The sequence below is a fragment of the Nanorana parkeri genome, unplaced genomic scaffold, assembly GCF_000935625.1.
Source record: "Nanorana parkeri isolate BGI_ZX_2015 unplaced genomic scaffold, ASM93562v1 scaffold25, whole genome shotgun sequence".
Classification (NCBI taxonomy): Eukaryota; Metazoa; Chordata; class Amphibia; order Anura; family Dicroglossidae; genus Nanorana; species Nanorana parkeri.
The window spans coordinates 297,822-312,046 of NW_017306293.1; the positions used below are offsets into that span (position 1 = coordinate 297,822).

Genomic DNA, 14,225 nt, shown 5'->3' on the forward strand with positions numbered 1-14,225 from the left:
CCCAGGGGAACGGCCCCCCCTGTCACCCCCCCCCCCTTCTTTGTCCCAGCCCTGTCTGTAATCATTGTCATGTAGTTTGAAACTTCAATAAAAAAGATTGGTGCTTTTTGAGATCCCATTGCATCAGTTCATTCTTCAGGATTATAGCCAGTTATAAACATATACATTTTTATGTTACATAGTTACATAGTATTTGAGGTTAAATAAAGACACTGGTCCATCAAGTCCAACTTATGTGTGTCTGTATGTGATTGTGCATGTGTGTATATGGATCCCTGTGTGGTCTAATTTTGTAAGTACCTGTTTACATGTTTTATTGTTTTTACAGGGGCACACAGATGAACTGTGGGGATTGGCTACACACCCCACTCAGAATATCTTCATGACCACTGGACATGACAAGCAGTTGTGCATATGGAATGGTAGTAGTCACACACTAAGCTGGGCTTGCATTCTGGAGGTGAGATGATCATTAACGCATCATTAATCTGCACATAGACATTAGACTATGTTTGACTATGCAGGATGGATCTGACCACCATAGGCAAGCTCTCCTCAGAATGCTGCACTCTGCTCACACTTAAAGGAGAACTATGAGGTGAGTGAAAATCACTCATCTTCATAGTTCGAGCCGACGTGTGACAATTAAACTTTCACACGTCGGCTCAATAGATCGGGAAGTGAGCGAACACATACCGTCGCTTGCTCACTTCTTGATCATCTCCCTGCAGAGAGCCATGACTGTCAGTCACGGCTCTCTGCAGGGATTTCCCCCTCCCCGCTCCGATCCTCCAGCGCTGAGTAGAGGAACGGACGGGGGAGGGGGCGGGCAGAAGTTATAGTCTATCATGGGAGTGAATTTGAGCAGTGGCTACTTTACAACACACACAGGGACCATAGGGAACAAAAGTTGCCACCCTCCAGAAGGAAGGACGGTGTCAGCATTTTTTAAGATTTAACTCCTGAGTTTAGTGTCACTTTAACTTGACAGTAAATTGTGAGTTTATGACAAGATGGCTTTGTGAGCTTCCTCAGCCGTAATCTTTTGAAGAATAGTGTATCTCATGTGTACGATTGTGTGAAAGAAAACAATATTTTTGGTTTCTGGTACAAGCTGAAAGGATGAAGGTTTAGTTAAAAGGATGAATCTGATTGGTTGCTATAGTAGTTGGTAAGTCTAAACATACTTTATAAAATGAGGTACAATGTCTTTCACTATGAACCAAGGATGCACATAATAGCATATTATAAATCTCATTTTGCATATATCATTTAATTGTGTATTTTAGGATACTGGTTTGTGTGCAGATTTCCACCCTAATGGAAGAGAAGCTTGTGTGGGCCTGAGCACAGGAAAGTAAGACTGTCATTACATTTCAAATCCTTTCTAACAAATCTACTATACATCTTTCTTTGTTGTCATATTCTAATGAACCACTCCCCTGTAAAGTATCAAAAAACAGCTATAGAATTCCCAGGAACTAGGTAGTAACTACATCAAAGTATATGATCTTACATTTGGTGTATATCATCTTACAAGGGGCAGCTCTGACCTCCATTCAAGAGTGTATTTCTCTTTACTTCTATACCATCAACAGAATTTTTATTTTTTCCGCTCACAATTTTCAAATGTATGATGCATATGGTCGATATTGTTTAAAGAGACAGAATGGGTAAAAGTGAGAATATCCCAAATATGCTAAACATTTTAAAGAACCCTGTATAGATATAAAACTGTCCACTGCCTAGTTTGCTACCACCATGTTGTTGCCAGGCTCAACTGGCTTTTCAGTGAGCCTGAGACCTCTGTATAGGGAATCACAATGGAGAGTGGGGAGGAAACTGGTATCTGCAGTTTACTAGACTTCTCTAGGCTGGATTAACCCAGAAGCGCATAGCTCTGAGCATTTCCAGGTTCAGGACTGTTAACTACCAGTTGAAGCACCGGGTATGCAGGAGAATGGGAAAATCTTGAAAACAGGGACACAACAATAAAAACATGACAGAGGTTTCATTTTTCTCTGCTCTATCCAAAAAGAAAAAAGAAAAAAATGTTGGCTAGCATTTCACTTTGACTCCATAATCTGTGAGCCAATAGGATTTATTTTAAATATTTACAATTTTGAAAAAGGCAAAAAAAGAAAAAAATTGATATCTGCTGTAATAGACTTTCCACACTTATTACTCGTATCCCAAGGTTAAAGATCTTGATAAATTGTTCTTTTAAATCTGATTTCTTGGTATATTATAGCATTTTTGGATAAACAACACATACCACTCCATTACAATTTATTGTAGTGTGGTCTTACTTTCTGCTGCTGCAAAAACTTGATTTCTTACACTCTAGATAAACCTTGTGCCGCCCCTTCCTAGCATTAGTATCACACCAACAAGATTGGATGTCCTAGCCACAAAAGGCACACACCAAGGCTGTGGACAGAAAGACTAAAAGAGGCAGATTGCTGAGAACCTTACTGAGGACCTTACATTACTGAGAACTGACTAGGTCAGGGCAAATTGTCAACCCATTCTGCCAACAATTCTGTTTTTATCTGTACAAGTGGAGAGTGGGTGAACTGCAAGTACACATTAACACAATTTCAACAATAAAAGCTGGCAAACTTTGCCATGGCAGCAGAATGAGGTCCCAGCCAGATTGCACTGGCAAGCAGTGCAGCAGTTTGGAATCTTTTATTATACAAGGAAATGTACTACTTACAATTAGCAATGCCATGTGTGTGCTGTCCCTGGCAGCCCTGCTACCCTAGGCATGGCCTATGTCGGCTTTTAAGAAATCCAACCCTGTTTCTTAGTGATATCACTGGGGTTTTTTTGGGGTTTTTTTAATTCTTTTTTTACTTAATCAGTGTCATATAACATAGTAACAGTGGATACGGTGAGGTCACAGCATACACCGTCTCCGCAAAATAACAAACTGTTGCAAATCAGACATATTCAGCAAGACTTCTAAGATCAAACCAGTAAACGTGCATCTTATCTAAATATAGTAAAATCGTATTCAGCTATACTCCACAGAGTTCTATTTCACAATAAAAGAAAGTTCCGTATCTAAATATGGAGACGGAAAGTAACTGTGTCTTAGTGATATCACTGTTGTCTTTACAGGTGGCTGGTTTTGGACATGCACTCTCACAGTGTTATGTCTGTGCACTCTGATGGGAATGAACAGTTCTCTGTGGTCAGGTATTCACCAGGTGAGAACTAAGATGATAATAGTACCGTATGTGCCGCCGTATAAGGCGACTGGGCGTAATAGACGACCCCCTACTTTTTGTGTTAAAATATAGGTTTTGGGCTATATTCGTCGTATAAGACGAGTATAGCCCAAAATAATGTTTAAATGCACCCACTAACCTCCATGGCGGTATTCCCGAGTGTGGCTCGGGGTTAATTTTCAGTACCATAAGTGGTAACCCCGAGCCCCACTCGGGATTACAGTCTATTACCTTGTCCACGATCCCCGCAGCGTCCTCCATCTTCCGGGTTCCGTCCTTCAGCTACATACAGTATACCGCGCTGAGCCAATCACGGCAGGCTTTGCATTCATTAATACAGGCTTTGTATTGGCGCAGAGCGTGATTGGCTCACCTCGGTATACTGTATGTAGCCGAAGCTACATACATTATACCCGGCGTATAAGACGACCCCCGATTTTCGGGCAGTGTTTTTGGGTCTAAAAACCCGTCTTATACGCAGGCATATACGGTAATATGCAAGCTTTGATTTTTCCTTCAAATAATATTGTCATATTTACTCCTTATTGTAGTTACCACCTTGTACACATTACCAGCCTGATTTTTAATTATATTTTTTTCTTTTGCTTTATCTATTTTACTCCACAGATGGGAGTTACCTGGCTATTGGATCCCATGACAATGTCATCTACATATACAGCACAGGAAACAAAGACCGCAAGGGTGATTATTCAAGAGACAGCTCATTGGAAGAGAAAGATAGCTCTCAGGAGGAGGGAGAAAGCCTGAAAGGAGATGGGGATAACAGTGTGTCTGACAGGGTACAGCGGTACATGCGATATGGAAAATGCATGGTGAGGGATATTTAATGTATGTCAGTATTTTTTACATAATAAATAGATTCCTTTAATGCTCTATCAATTTATTTAACATTCCCTATATTGTGTATTCTAGATCTGCATTATTCACCCCGGCCATTATTCCTTATTCCCACAGAGCATCTCTGATACTATTCTTTCTTCTCGTAATCATAGGGTCATTCTAGCTTCATAACACATTTGGACTGGTCAAAGGATGGGAAATATATCATGTCAAACTCTGGTGACTATGAGATTCTGTACTGTAAGTATTTTTCATGGTGTATTTAATATTAATATACAGTATATTACATGTTAGCTGTAGGATTTAATGTGGATGAAATAAAATTCAATTATAAAGCCTCTTGTGACACCATAGTGGCAGGTGAACTGTAGGCAAAACCTTGGTTTCATGGTTCTTGCCAGCCTTTGGTTTTTGCAACCCGTGTCTGTTGTTTGGGGCTGGATTTGTGATCTGTTAGATGTGCACTCAGCTTTCTCTTAAGGTCCCCACACACCTTACGATAATCGCGGGAAATCCCGCGATCGTACGATTATCGTAAGGTGTGTGGAAGCCGTGCGACCTCTACTACTGTAAGGTCACACGACTTTAAACTTACGAACATGTTTCAAAACCCGCCGAGCATCGTATGATGTTCGGCGGGTGTGTAGCATGTTCGTGAGATAAAAGCCGGACGGGCCGGCGTAGCTTGTAATCATCGCAAGTACGATCTGCCTATGCAAGATAGGCAGATCGTACGTTTTTTAAGTACCTACATCCAGTGTTAACTGGGAGACACAAAAGAAACTATGTTTATATTAAAAATAAATAGATTTAACTATACATATATAAATATATATATATATATACATATATATATATATATACACACACATACATACACACACTGTATATATTACTGCGCAAATGATTTAGGCAGCTGTAAAGTCAGAATGCTTTCAGAAATAAAAGTGTTAATAGTTTATTTTTATCAATTAACAAAATGGAAAGTAAATGAACAGAAGAGAATTCCAAATCAAATCAATATTTGGTGTGACCACCCTTTGCCTTCAAAACAGCATCAATTCTTCTAGGTACACTTGCACACAGTTTTTGAAGGAACTCAGCAGTTAGGTTGTTCCAAACATCTTGGATAACTAACCGTGGATCTTCTGTGGATGTAGCCTGCCTCAAATCCTTCTGTCTCTTCATGTAATCTCAGACACACTCCATGATGTTGAGATCAGGGCTCTGTGGGGGCGAAAACATCACTTTCAGGATTCCTTTGATGGTATGGCATGATGGATAAATATATTTTTGTATTTCTCAGCATTGAGGACACCGTCGATCCTGACCAAATCTCCAACTTCATTTGTGCAAGTGTAAGAATTGATGCTGAAAGGGTGGTCACACCAAATATTGATTTGATTTAGATATTTCTTCTGTTCACTTATGCAAATTGATAAAAATTTCCACACCTGCCTAAAATTTTTGCACAGTACTGTATATATGGCTGGATTGCTGGTTATTTTCTATCATCATGATGTATTGATGAAATTAGGGTGACTGCAAACAGCTACAAGCATTGCAATAGATTTAAGCATCGTATGAGACAATGCACGTCTGTGTAGTCATGTGCAGTACAATATTAAGTGGTAGGACTTCTGCACACAGGTGTGGGATTTCCTTTATCCACGGGCTGGCCTGTAGATGTGGGAATAAAGGTAATGGCTGCAGGTCACGTTTGCTGTTGTGGAGTGGGGTAGGAGAGCAAGAAGCTACGAAGGGGGAACATTAGCAAAAAAAAGAGCGTTGTTACCCAGAAATATAAAGTGCTTTTTTATTGCATAATGTCCAATTCCCAATTTAAAAAGAACAGAACAAAGTGTATATCAGAATTGTTAGCATTTCTATGCTAGAAATGTTAAAATGTTCTCTTTTTCTATCTTATTCTAATGATAGGGGATATTGCTGGTGGCTGTAAGCTTCTCCGGAACAGATTTGAGAGCAGAGACCGTGAGTGGGCAACTTACACTTGTGTCCTGGGTTACCATGTTTTTGGTAAGTAATTTCTTCTTTGACAATGGATGTCTGGTTTTAATATGTATTGTTCTTGCACATCAATATATACAATGACCCTGCACTCTATAATCAGAGTGTTTGGGGTGTGTTTTCCTGGCTCCTGAAATGTGAACAGATGACTGCTTTGAGGCTGCCAATTCTTTCCTTATATATAAAAAAAAATGAGCAGATTGTACATCTACTTATACTAGTTTGTAAAAGGGGATTCATCAGTTCTTCTTTAGGGTAAAGCTTATTTGCTGATTTGCTCAGTGAAATTTAAATTCATCCTGCAAGATAGGTCCAGTGATGATTCCACTGATACAGGGCAAAATGATAGTGTGGGAAGTATGTCAGTTGCTGGCCTCTTTCCCACTGTAAGTGATCTTCAGGGAAACTTAGATATTATGAACAAACCCACCTTGGCACGATGGCTCTGTGGTTGGCAACACTGGGGTCCTTGGTTCAAACCTGAAAACTATCTGCATGAAGTTTGCATGTTTTCCCTGTGCTTGTGTGGGTTATCCCTGAGCAAGGGAAACAACCATGGATTACAGTAAGGCACACATTACAGTATTGTTTTATGTTAAAAAATCTGAGGGTTTATTGTCACTTTAATGCTGACAATTTACACATCACTTAACATTCATGTCAGTCCTTGCCCTCAAATAGCCTATAATACAAGGATACTAATACACATGCTTACATACACACACTCGATCCAATTTAGACAGGTGCCAATTAACCTACCGTCATGTTTTTTTGGAGTGTGGGAGGAAACCAGAGTACTCAGGGATAACCCACACATGGATTTAATGTCACTTTAAATAAATGCCTGTAAAAGAAAAATAAATATGCTACCCCTACGTTAGATGTTACTGACAGCAACTTGAGAACAAGTTCAGTTAACCTGAAAACCAAAATTGTCTTGAGAGTTCCAGGAGACATTTTGGGAGGACATTGTCATGACTGGAAGTTAGCACTGTAAATAAAAAGACAGAAAGGAAAAAAAAACAGCAATAAAGGCCACTGAGAAATCACAATCTTTATTGCAACATATTTATGGAAATTGCAAAACAACGGACATTTTAAGATATACTTACAAACATGAATTAGTTCTAATAGCAAACAGCAGCCTCCCCTGGATGGAAGAATGTACTTACCACCCAAAGTATCAGACCCGGACCTGTGCACACAGAGGTAACACCTGGTGGTAGAATACACTAAAATCTACTATATATGTGCTGACAGGAGCTGCATGCTTCTCGGCTGGATGCAAGCAGTGTAGAAAGATGGAATATTACATTTTTAATAATACAGGGTATGCTCGGACAATTTAATAGTGGTGAAGTTGGTATACACCTAATGCTTTGTGCCTCATACGTATATCTGGATACAAAATAATGTACGTGATAATTTGTGTATAAAAAAAAGACAGAACATTTTCTTTGTCTAATAGGTGTATGGCCGGAGGGGTCTGATGGGACAGATATCAATGCACTTGCTCGCTCTCGAGATATGACCATGATCTCTGTTGCTGATGATTTCTGTAAGGTTCACCTCTTCCGATATCCATGCAATAAACCAAAGGTAAAATGCCCAAACTGTCAGTGTTTTAGAGATGATTTTGCTAATAGTCTTACACATGACAGTGTCTTGTAGTGATAACATGAATAAAGTGCACAAACAACAAGGGGGTGATGGCACGTTAGTGGTAGTATTGGTGGTGGGGATTGCAGTGATGCTGAGGAGCGGTCAGCTGTAGCTCCAGATGCTGGCAGAAGTCCTTCCAACCAGCTGCAGAGGTCAGGTTAGGGGGTGGTGGTGTGGGCTAGCAATCCGGAGACTACAGACTAATGACGGAGTGACAGCAGCCGTATCTGTATGCAGCAGTCTGCATGTAATTGTATCACATACAATTACATACAGACTGCCACTTACAGATGAGGCCGCAGCCACACGGTCATTAACGTGCTGATTACAGATGCGGCCGGAGCTAAATGGGACATTCCTGCTGCAGGAATCCCAAATCACATAGTGTGAATGTACCCTAAAATCAGCAGGCTGATGAAGTCCAGGATCCTACACCATATCAGGTGGTGCTCCTTCCCACAGGCTTTTAAGTAGAACATTTTGCATTCTGGCCTATAGCATCCAGTACCCTGGCAATCTGCACCCTGACATGGCATCTCCCTGTCACCCAAACACCCTAGACAGTGCACCTTTTGCCAGGGACCTACGGTCAGGGGAGGCAGGTGAGGCAGAGTCTCATCTTGTATTATGGAGGAAAAAGCTGTCAGCTTCAGGTCTGAAGCTGACAGCTTTTTCTCCATTCAGAGCAGCTTGTAAAAGGTTACACAGCAGGGAAAGCCTCCCCACTGTGTAACCTGGCATGGATGGAGCACTGCCTGCTAATTACAGGCAATGCTTCATCCAGCTTTTGAAAGCTAAGTTAGGTTACACAGCAGCGGGCTTCCCCACTGCGTGTGTAACCTAACATAGTGAGCCAAGAGCTGCAACAGCCTCTACTTGCTGTTAGATGCTTGAGCTATGTGGATGGTTTGGACCAATGGCAAAGCACCATTGCTCCAAGTTGTACAATCAAAAAGAAGAAGCAGAAAAAAAAAACACTGAGCTCGATGACCAGTGGTGAGCAAGTGAGCGACAGGGAGGCTCCTCCCTGTCTCCCTTCTCCACACAGCCTGGTGACCGAGTTGGGGGCAGGCCAGGGAGGAGGCAGGCTAGGGGTGAGGCGGAGGTGAGCTGGGGCAGGGCAGGGCGTGCAGGGGGAAATGCTTTATCTAGCGAGGACCCCACTGCACGTCACTGCCTTTTGCCACCTAGTATTCCCTCAACATGCCACCCAGCTACTCACCCTGTCCCTGTAAACCCCTTGTCACTTTTCCTTTGTTACCTTTGCAGAGACATGCAGAGAGGAGGTGAGGCTGCTCTTGGAGTTTCAGGGCACTCTGCCCACTTCCTCCTTTTTTTGTGTGACATCACCTCCACCCCAGTGCAGCCAGTATTTACATGTCTCCAGATTCTCTTTGAGTCACAGATCATCTGCTGCTGTGAAAACTGTGTACATTGTGTGTTTTCCCAGGGTAAAGGGGTAGGAGATGCACACTACTGGGCTAGGAGAGGAAGGGAGAAGCCGGACATTAAGATGTTATTATAAACCCACCCACCACCTCCATTACCCTTTCAGTGTGGTAGCTATCTTTATGAAGTTCAATATTTAAATTTCTTTTATGACCACTGAGGGACCCAGGAATTAAAATACTGTCAGGTTTCTACTGCTGCCTATAGGAGAATTGGACACTAGTAAACAACAAAACGCATTTTTTTGCTAGTGTTTTAGGAGGTTGGTCGTTTTCTCTTCAGCTCTACTAAGAAAAGTCTAAGCAATATTTGCTTACACATTTTTCTTCAGTCTTTTTTCTTGGATTCTTCTTCCACCTTCTTCATTCAACATTCCTCACCACATTACTGTTCAAGCTTATAGCTACATAGCAGTTATCTGAGTTTGGAGTGCTTGTAGCTGGATTGAATTTGCAGGGCTAGCCTGAAATGTGACCTTTGGGCACTGGGCTCTGCATTGTGGCACTTTCCAGATGCAGAGCTGTGAGGCTGCCTTAGCACTTCACCCTGTCTCTAAAGACACACTCTGTTGAGTAGGGCCATTCTTGCTAATGCATTGAGAGAGACTTTGCTGTTGTACCATTAGGTGGCTTTCAAATTTTCTGCTACTGGTTTTACCACAGAAGGGGTTAATGTTGAGGGACTAACACTGATGTCATCTACTGGGTAGAATATTGTGCTCCATGATCTCTTTCCTGCCATTCAGCATAGAGGAAGCACCATCCCGCTGCTCTCTTGCTTTACAAGCATTATGTGTAACACTAGTGTTTGACTGGTTCCTAATTCCCATGCAGTTGGAATCCCTCTTCAAATACAGGTGAAACTCGAATAATTAGAATATCGTGCAAAAGTAATTGCAGTAAGTGCTGCAAAAGGGGCCCAAACCAAGTACTGAGTACATATGCATGCTTGTACTTTTCAGAGGTTCGATATTGTTCTATGTACAATCCTTGTTTTATTGATTGCATGTAATAATCTACTTTTTTGAGGTTGTGGATTTGCGGTTCTTGGGGTTTTCATGAGCTGTAAGCCATAATCATCACAATTATGACAAATCACGGCTTGAATTATCTTGCTTTGCATGTAATGAGTCTATCTCATATATTAGTTTCACCTTTTAAGTTGCATTAGTGAAATAAATGAACTTTGCACGATATTCTAATTATTCGAGTTTCACCTGTACCAGTTTGATCTTGTAGGTTCTGCCCTCTTCCTTGTGTTAAAAGAGACCTTTATCTGCCAAACTGTGGCAGAATGGGTTAGATCCCCCAGAAAGGATCTTTCCACCACCTTGGTAGATGCCTTTTTATTTGAGTGTGTGGATCACAGTTCTGAAGCTCTAAAGTTCAGTTGTGATTGCTTGTAATAAACATGCAGACTTGGTCCCACATGGGTCTGATGTCCATGCAGATGGTAGAGCACTGTGTTTAAGGTGCTGAGATGCTGATGCCATTTCCTGACTTGCTTGACCCCTGAGGGAAGTAATTTATTTATTCTTACGCTTGATAATGTCATCAGGAATGCCACTGTAGGCCCGAGTGTACTCATGCCTCAACATAGGAAGTCTAGGAAGAGATCAGCTAAATCCCATCCTTCTTTCAACTTCTGCAGTAGGTGCACCCATTCCCTCAAAGCCTGACCCTCAGCCACCCCATAGGGCTCAAAGTTAGACAGCAGCTAAGCCCCCTGATAAGCCTTCTGCCTACAAGTGGAGAGCTGATAGTAAACCCTGAAAGGTCCTTGGGTAATTTGTCTCTCTGGCATTCAGGTGCAGAAGATGCCCCTTTAGGCTCCCAGGTTAATCCATTGCCCTTGGCACCCCCTTCAGCTGCTCCTTCCCTATCCCACTGTGCTACTGCACACATTAATGCAACTTTCTCAGTCTCTAGGTCAACAGAGATTAGCTCTGACTGTTCCCTAGATCTTCAGTGTTGCTCGCACACAACTTCACTAGCTTTTTTTGTTCAACCTAGTGCTTTTTTCCTGGCATCATCACTGTGGGACACCCAAACTACCTCCTGCAAAGAGATTGTAATTGTAATCATCACCTTATATAGAGCAGAAGATCTTGAAAATCCAGCTGGATCAGATTTTACGAGGTTCCAGTGTTGTTGACTTTAGGTCACCTGTGGACGAGGCTTTTCAACCTAAGTTGCTCGTTGTGACGGTCTAAAGCCTGTATACCCTCAGACATGTTTTTAGGCAGTCCTCCTCTTTGGCGGGAGCATTGGGGGGGCCCCTCCTGTCAGGGTTTTCTGCCCCCTCCTACTTTTTCCCATCCTTCTCCCTTGTTGTGGGTCTGGTTTCTGAGGAGTCTTATGGGTGTGTTGCAATGGACCAGGTAGTTTCTGGTGTGATTTCTCTTCAGGTGACCCTAATAGTCTCTTCTCCCTATATCTGGGGGCTTCACTGATAGAAGAGCCACCATCCCCGGGGTTACTTATCTGGCTCTTCAGCATAGGTTGTCCCTTCTACATCAGTGTTTTTTGCCTTAGTTTTGGAGTTCATTGGATGCCATCTAGGTGCTGCCGTGCCTTCACCAATGAGATGGAAAGGGGGTCCTTCCTGCGGCAGGGAAGATGGTCTGAACCCTGTGCTGAATGATGCTGGGAGTCTCAACCTCGCTTGAAATATTTACATTAAGGCCATTGCCCTGGAAACCAGCTCTTCTTAACCGGTAGTCTCTGGACTGATAGGAGAGGTTCAAGCATTTTTGTGTGCCTCAAATTTGGAGTGTCAGGCAGAGTTCATTGCTGGTGAATGCTGTGTCTCCCTGAATTGGAAGCAGGCAGAACTCACTAGTCTCCTGCTGCAGGAATCCTCTGTCAGGGACAGAGTGTTTCTTGTTGCCTAAATGGGACCTGTACACTTAGAGTTAGGTTATTTTCCCTTGGCAATCCACAGCCTCTTGAGGGTGGTTCTTTGGATACCTTTCCTTGTTCTGCTGGGCTGGTTCATGGGGATCAGGAGCCTTCTTAGACCTTTAGTGTGAGGTCAGGGTTAGGCAGGGTGGTTCTTCATTGAGATTCCTCATAGTTAGGTGTCCCTTCTGTGTGGAGTTATTCCCCGGGATGGTGACCTTCTTAGGTCTTGTGCATCAAGTTGATTTTCCGTGTTCTCCCTCTGGGCATGTTGGCAGGTTTCTCTGTTGGTATGGGGCTTGACCTGATCTGCTTGAGATTTGGGTTTTGGTCTCTCAGACAGCTCTCTGGCTTCAGGCAGCCCAGAGTTATCTCATTGGGCTTGCTAGCTATTGTACCTGTGTCAACATCCTGACAACATGTGAATTCATGTGTCCCTGTGTAATTCCTGTGTAAAACCTAATAAATTGTACTTGTTTAAAATATAAATAAAAAAGACATGGAATAATGGAATACATAACACATTAGATTTCTAATGATGCAGACAAATCATATGCTTTGGAGATCAGTTCAAATTGTCAGTGATATTCTGTGCAATATATAACCTTAAAAATGCATTCAGGCACCCTAACTATTAGCAAAAATGTAGCTTATTTGTGTATCACTCAGCTGTAGATCCTCAAATCATCTCTGAATTGATGCTGGCACTGTCCTTCCTTCTGGAGGGAGGCTACTTTTGTTCCCCATAGTCCCTGTGTGTGTTGTAAAGTAGTCACCACTCCAAGCTCGCTCCCGTGATGGACTACAAGCTCATGTTTAGTTTACTATTATTTGAATTGAGATTGTAGTCCATCACAGTAGCGAGCTTGGAGCGGTGACTACTTTAAATCACACACAGGGACCAAAAGTAGCCACCCTCCAGAAGAACGCACAGTGTCTGCACCAATTCAGAAGATCTACAGCCAATTGATGAATAAGATACATTTTTGTTAATCGAGTACTTGAACGCACTTTTAAGATTTAATATCTGAGTTTAATGTCACTTTCATATATATATATATATATATATACCAACTGTATTGTTTTAACCTGCCTTTAAATCATATATGTATTATCATTGTTAATATAGCACATAACTGTGTAGATTGTTTGGGGATTGTATCATTTGTCATGTATTTTTCTCTGCTAGGCTCCAAGCCATGTGTATTCCGGACATGGGAGTCATGTAACCAACGTTCGCTTCAATCATGATGACACTTGCCTCATCTCATTGGGTGGAAAGGATGCAAGTATTTTTCAATGGAGAGTTGTGAGGGGAGCCAACCTGTCTCGCAGCCAGTCACTGTCCTCAGCCTCATCACTGGAAATTGCCTCTTGAGTTGGATTTTCAATCAGAGGACTTTTCTGTCAGATACCCCAGCTAACAAAGAGCCAGATCCCATTATACTCAACCAATATTTTGCCTTTTATGTTTTTCTCTATTGAGCTCCAGCTAACTGACATGCAACAAAAGATATCTGAGCCAGTCTTAAGTGAAGATGCAGCTTATTTCAATATTATTAGTATAGCTAACCTTTGCAGAAGAATATTCCCAGTAATAGCACGGTACAGAGAAATGTGAAGTTTGTCATAGTAAACTCAGCGCTGCCATGGACGGACCATTATGTTGAGTACAGTATGTTCTGTAACAGTGAAATGCTTGAAAGGTGCCAGATAATCCTTCCCAGAAATCTATCCAAAATGCTGAACTCCTCGCCAGGAATTGAACACCTCTAGACAAAAACTACTGAAAAAAGAGCCACATAAATATTGTAGCACAAAAAGTTCTGATACAGTACAAGCTAAGCTACTGTGACTATAAAACACACCATGCCTTGCTAATACAAACATTCAAAAGCACAATCATAAAAGTACTAAAACATGCACTATGCCTGACTTAATCTTATAGAAATCTGCTCTACTTTATGTGCACTGTATAGGCAGCAGCAATACTCTCCAAAGTACAAGACTTCTGATCACAAGCCATGTCTTGAAATTTCGCTTCTAGAACCAGAATTTAAAGTGAACTTGTTACTGCTCTCTTTGCTAC

At 41.8% G+C, this 14,225-nt stretch overlaps 1 protein-coding gene across 1 annotated transcript in view; it reads left to right on the top strand.

Moving 5' to 3' along the window:
- Positions 1 to 13,980, top strand: part of EML3 (echinoderm microtubule associated protein like 3) — a 75,209-nt gene extending 61,229 nt beyond the window's left edge. Inside the window, exons 16-23 of the mRNA XM_018565705.1 lie at positions 329 to 460; positions 1,290 to 1,357; positions 3,127 to 3,215; positions 3,864 to 4,069; positions 4,250 to 4,337; positions 6,036 to 6,134; positions 7,594 to 7,724; positions 13,326 to 13,980. Coding sequence (XP_018421207.1) covers positions 329 to 460; positions 1,290 to 1,357; positions 3,127 to 3,215; positions 3,864 to 4,069; positions 4,250 to 4,337; positions 6,036 to 6,134; positions 7,594 to 7,724; positions 13,326 to 13,514 — 1,002 coding nt within the window. The 3' untranslated portion in view covers positions 13,515 to 13,980. The remainder of the gene's footprint in view (positions 1 to 328; positions 461 to 1,289; positions 1,358 to 3,126; positions 3,216 to 3,863; positions 4,070 to 4,249; positions 4,338 to 6,035; positions 6,135 to 7,593; positions 7,725 to 13,325) is intronic.
- Positions 13,981 to 14,225: the final 245 nt, after the last annotated feature.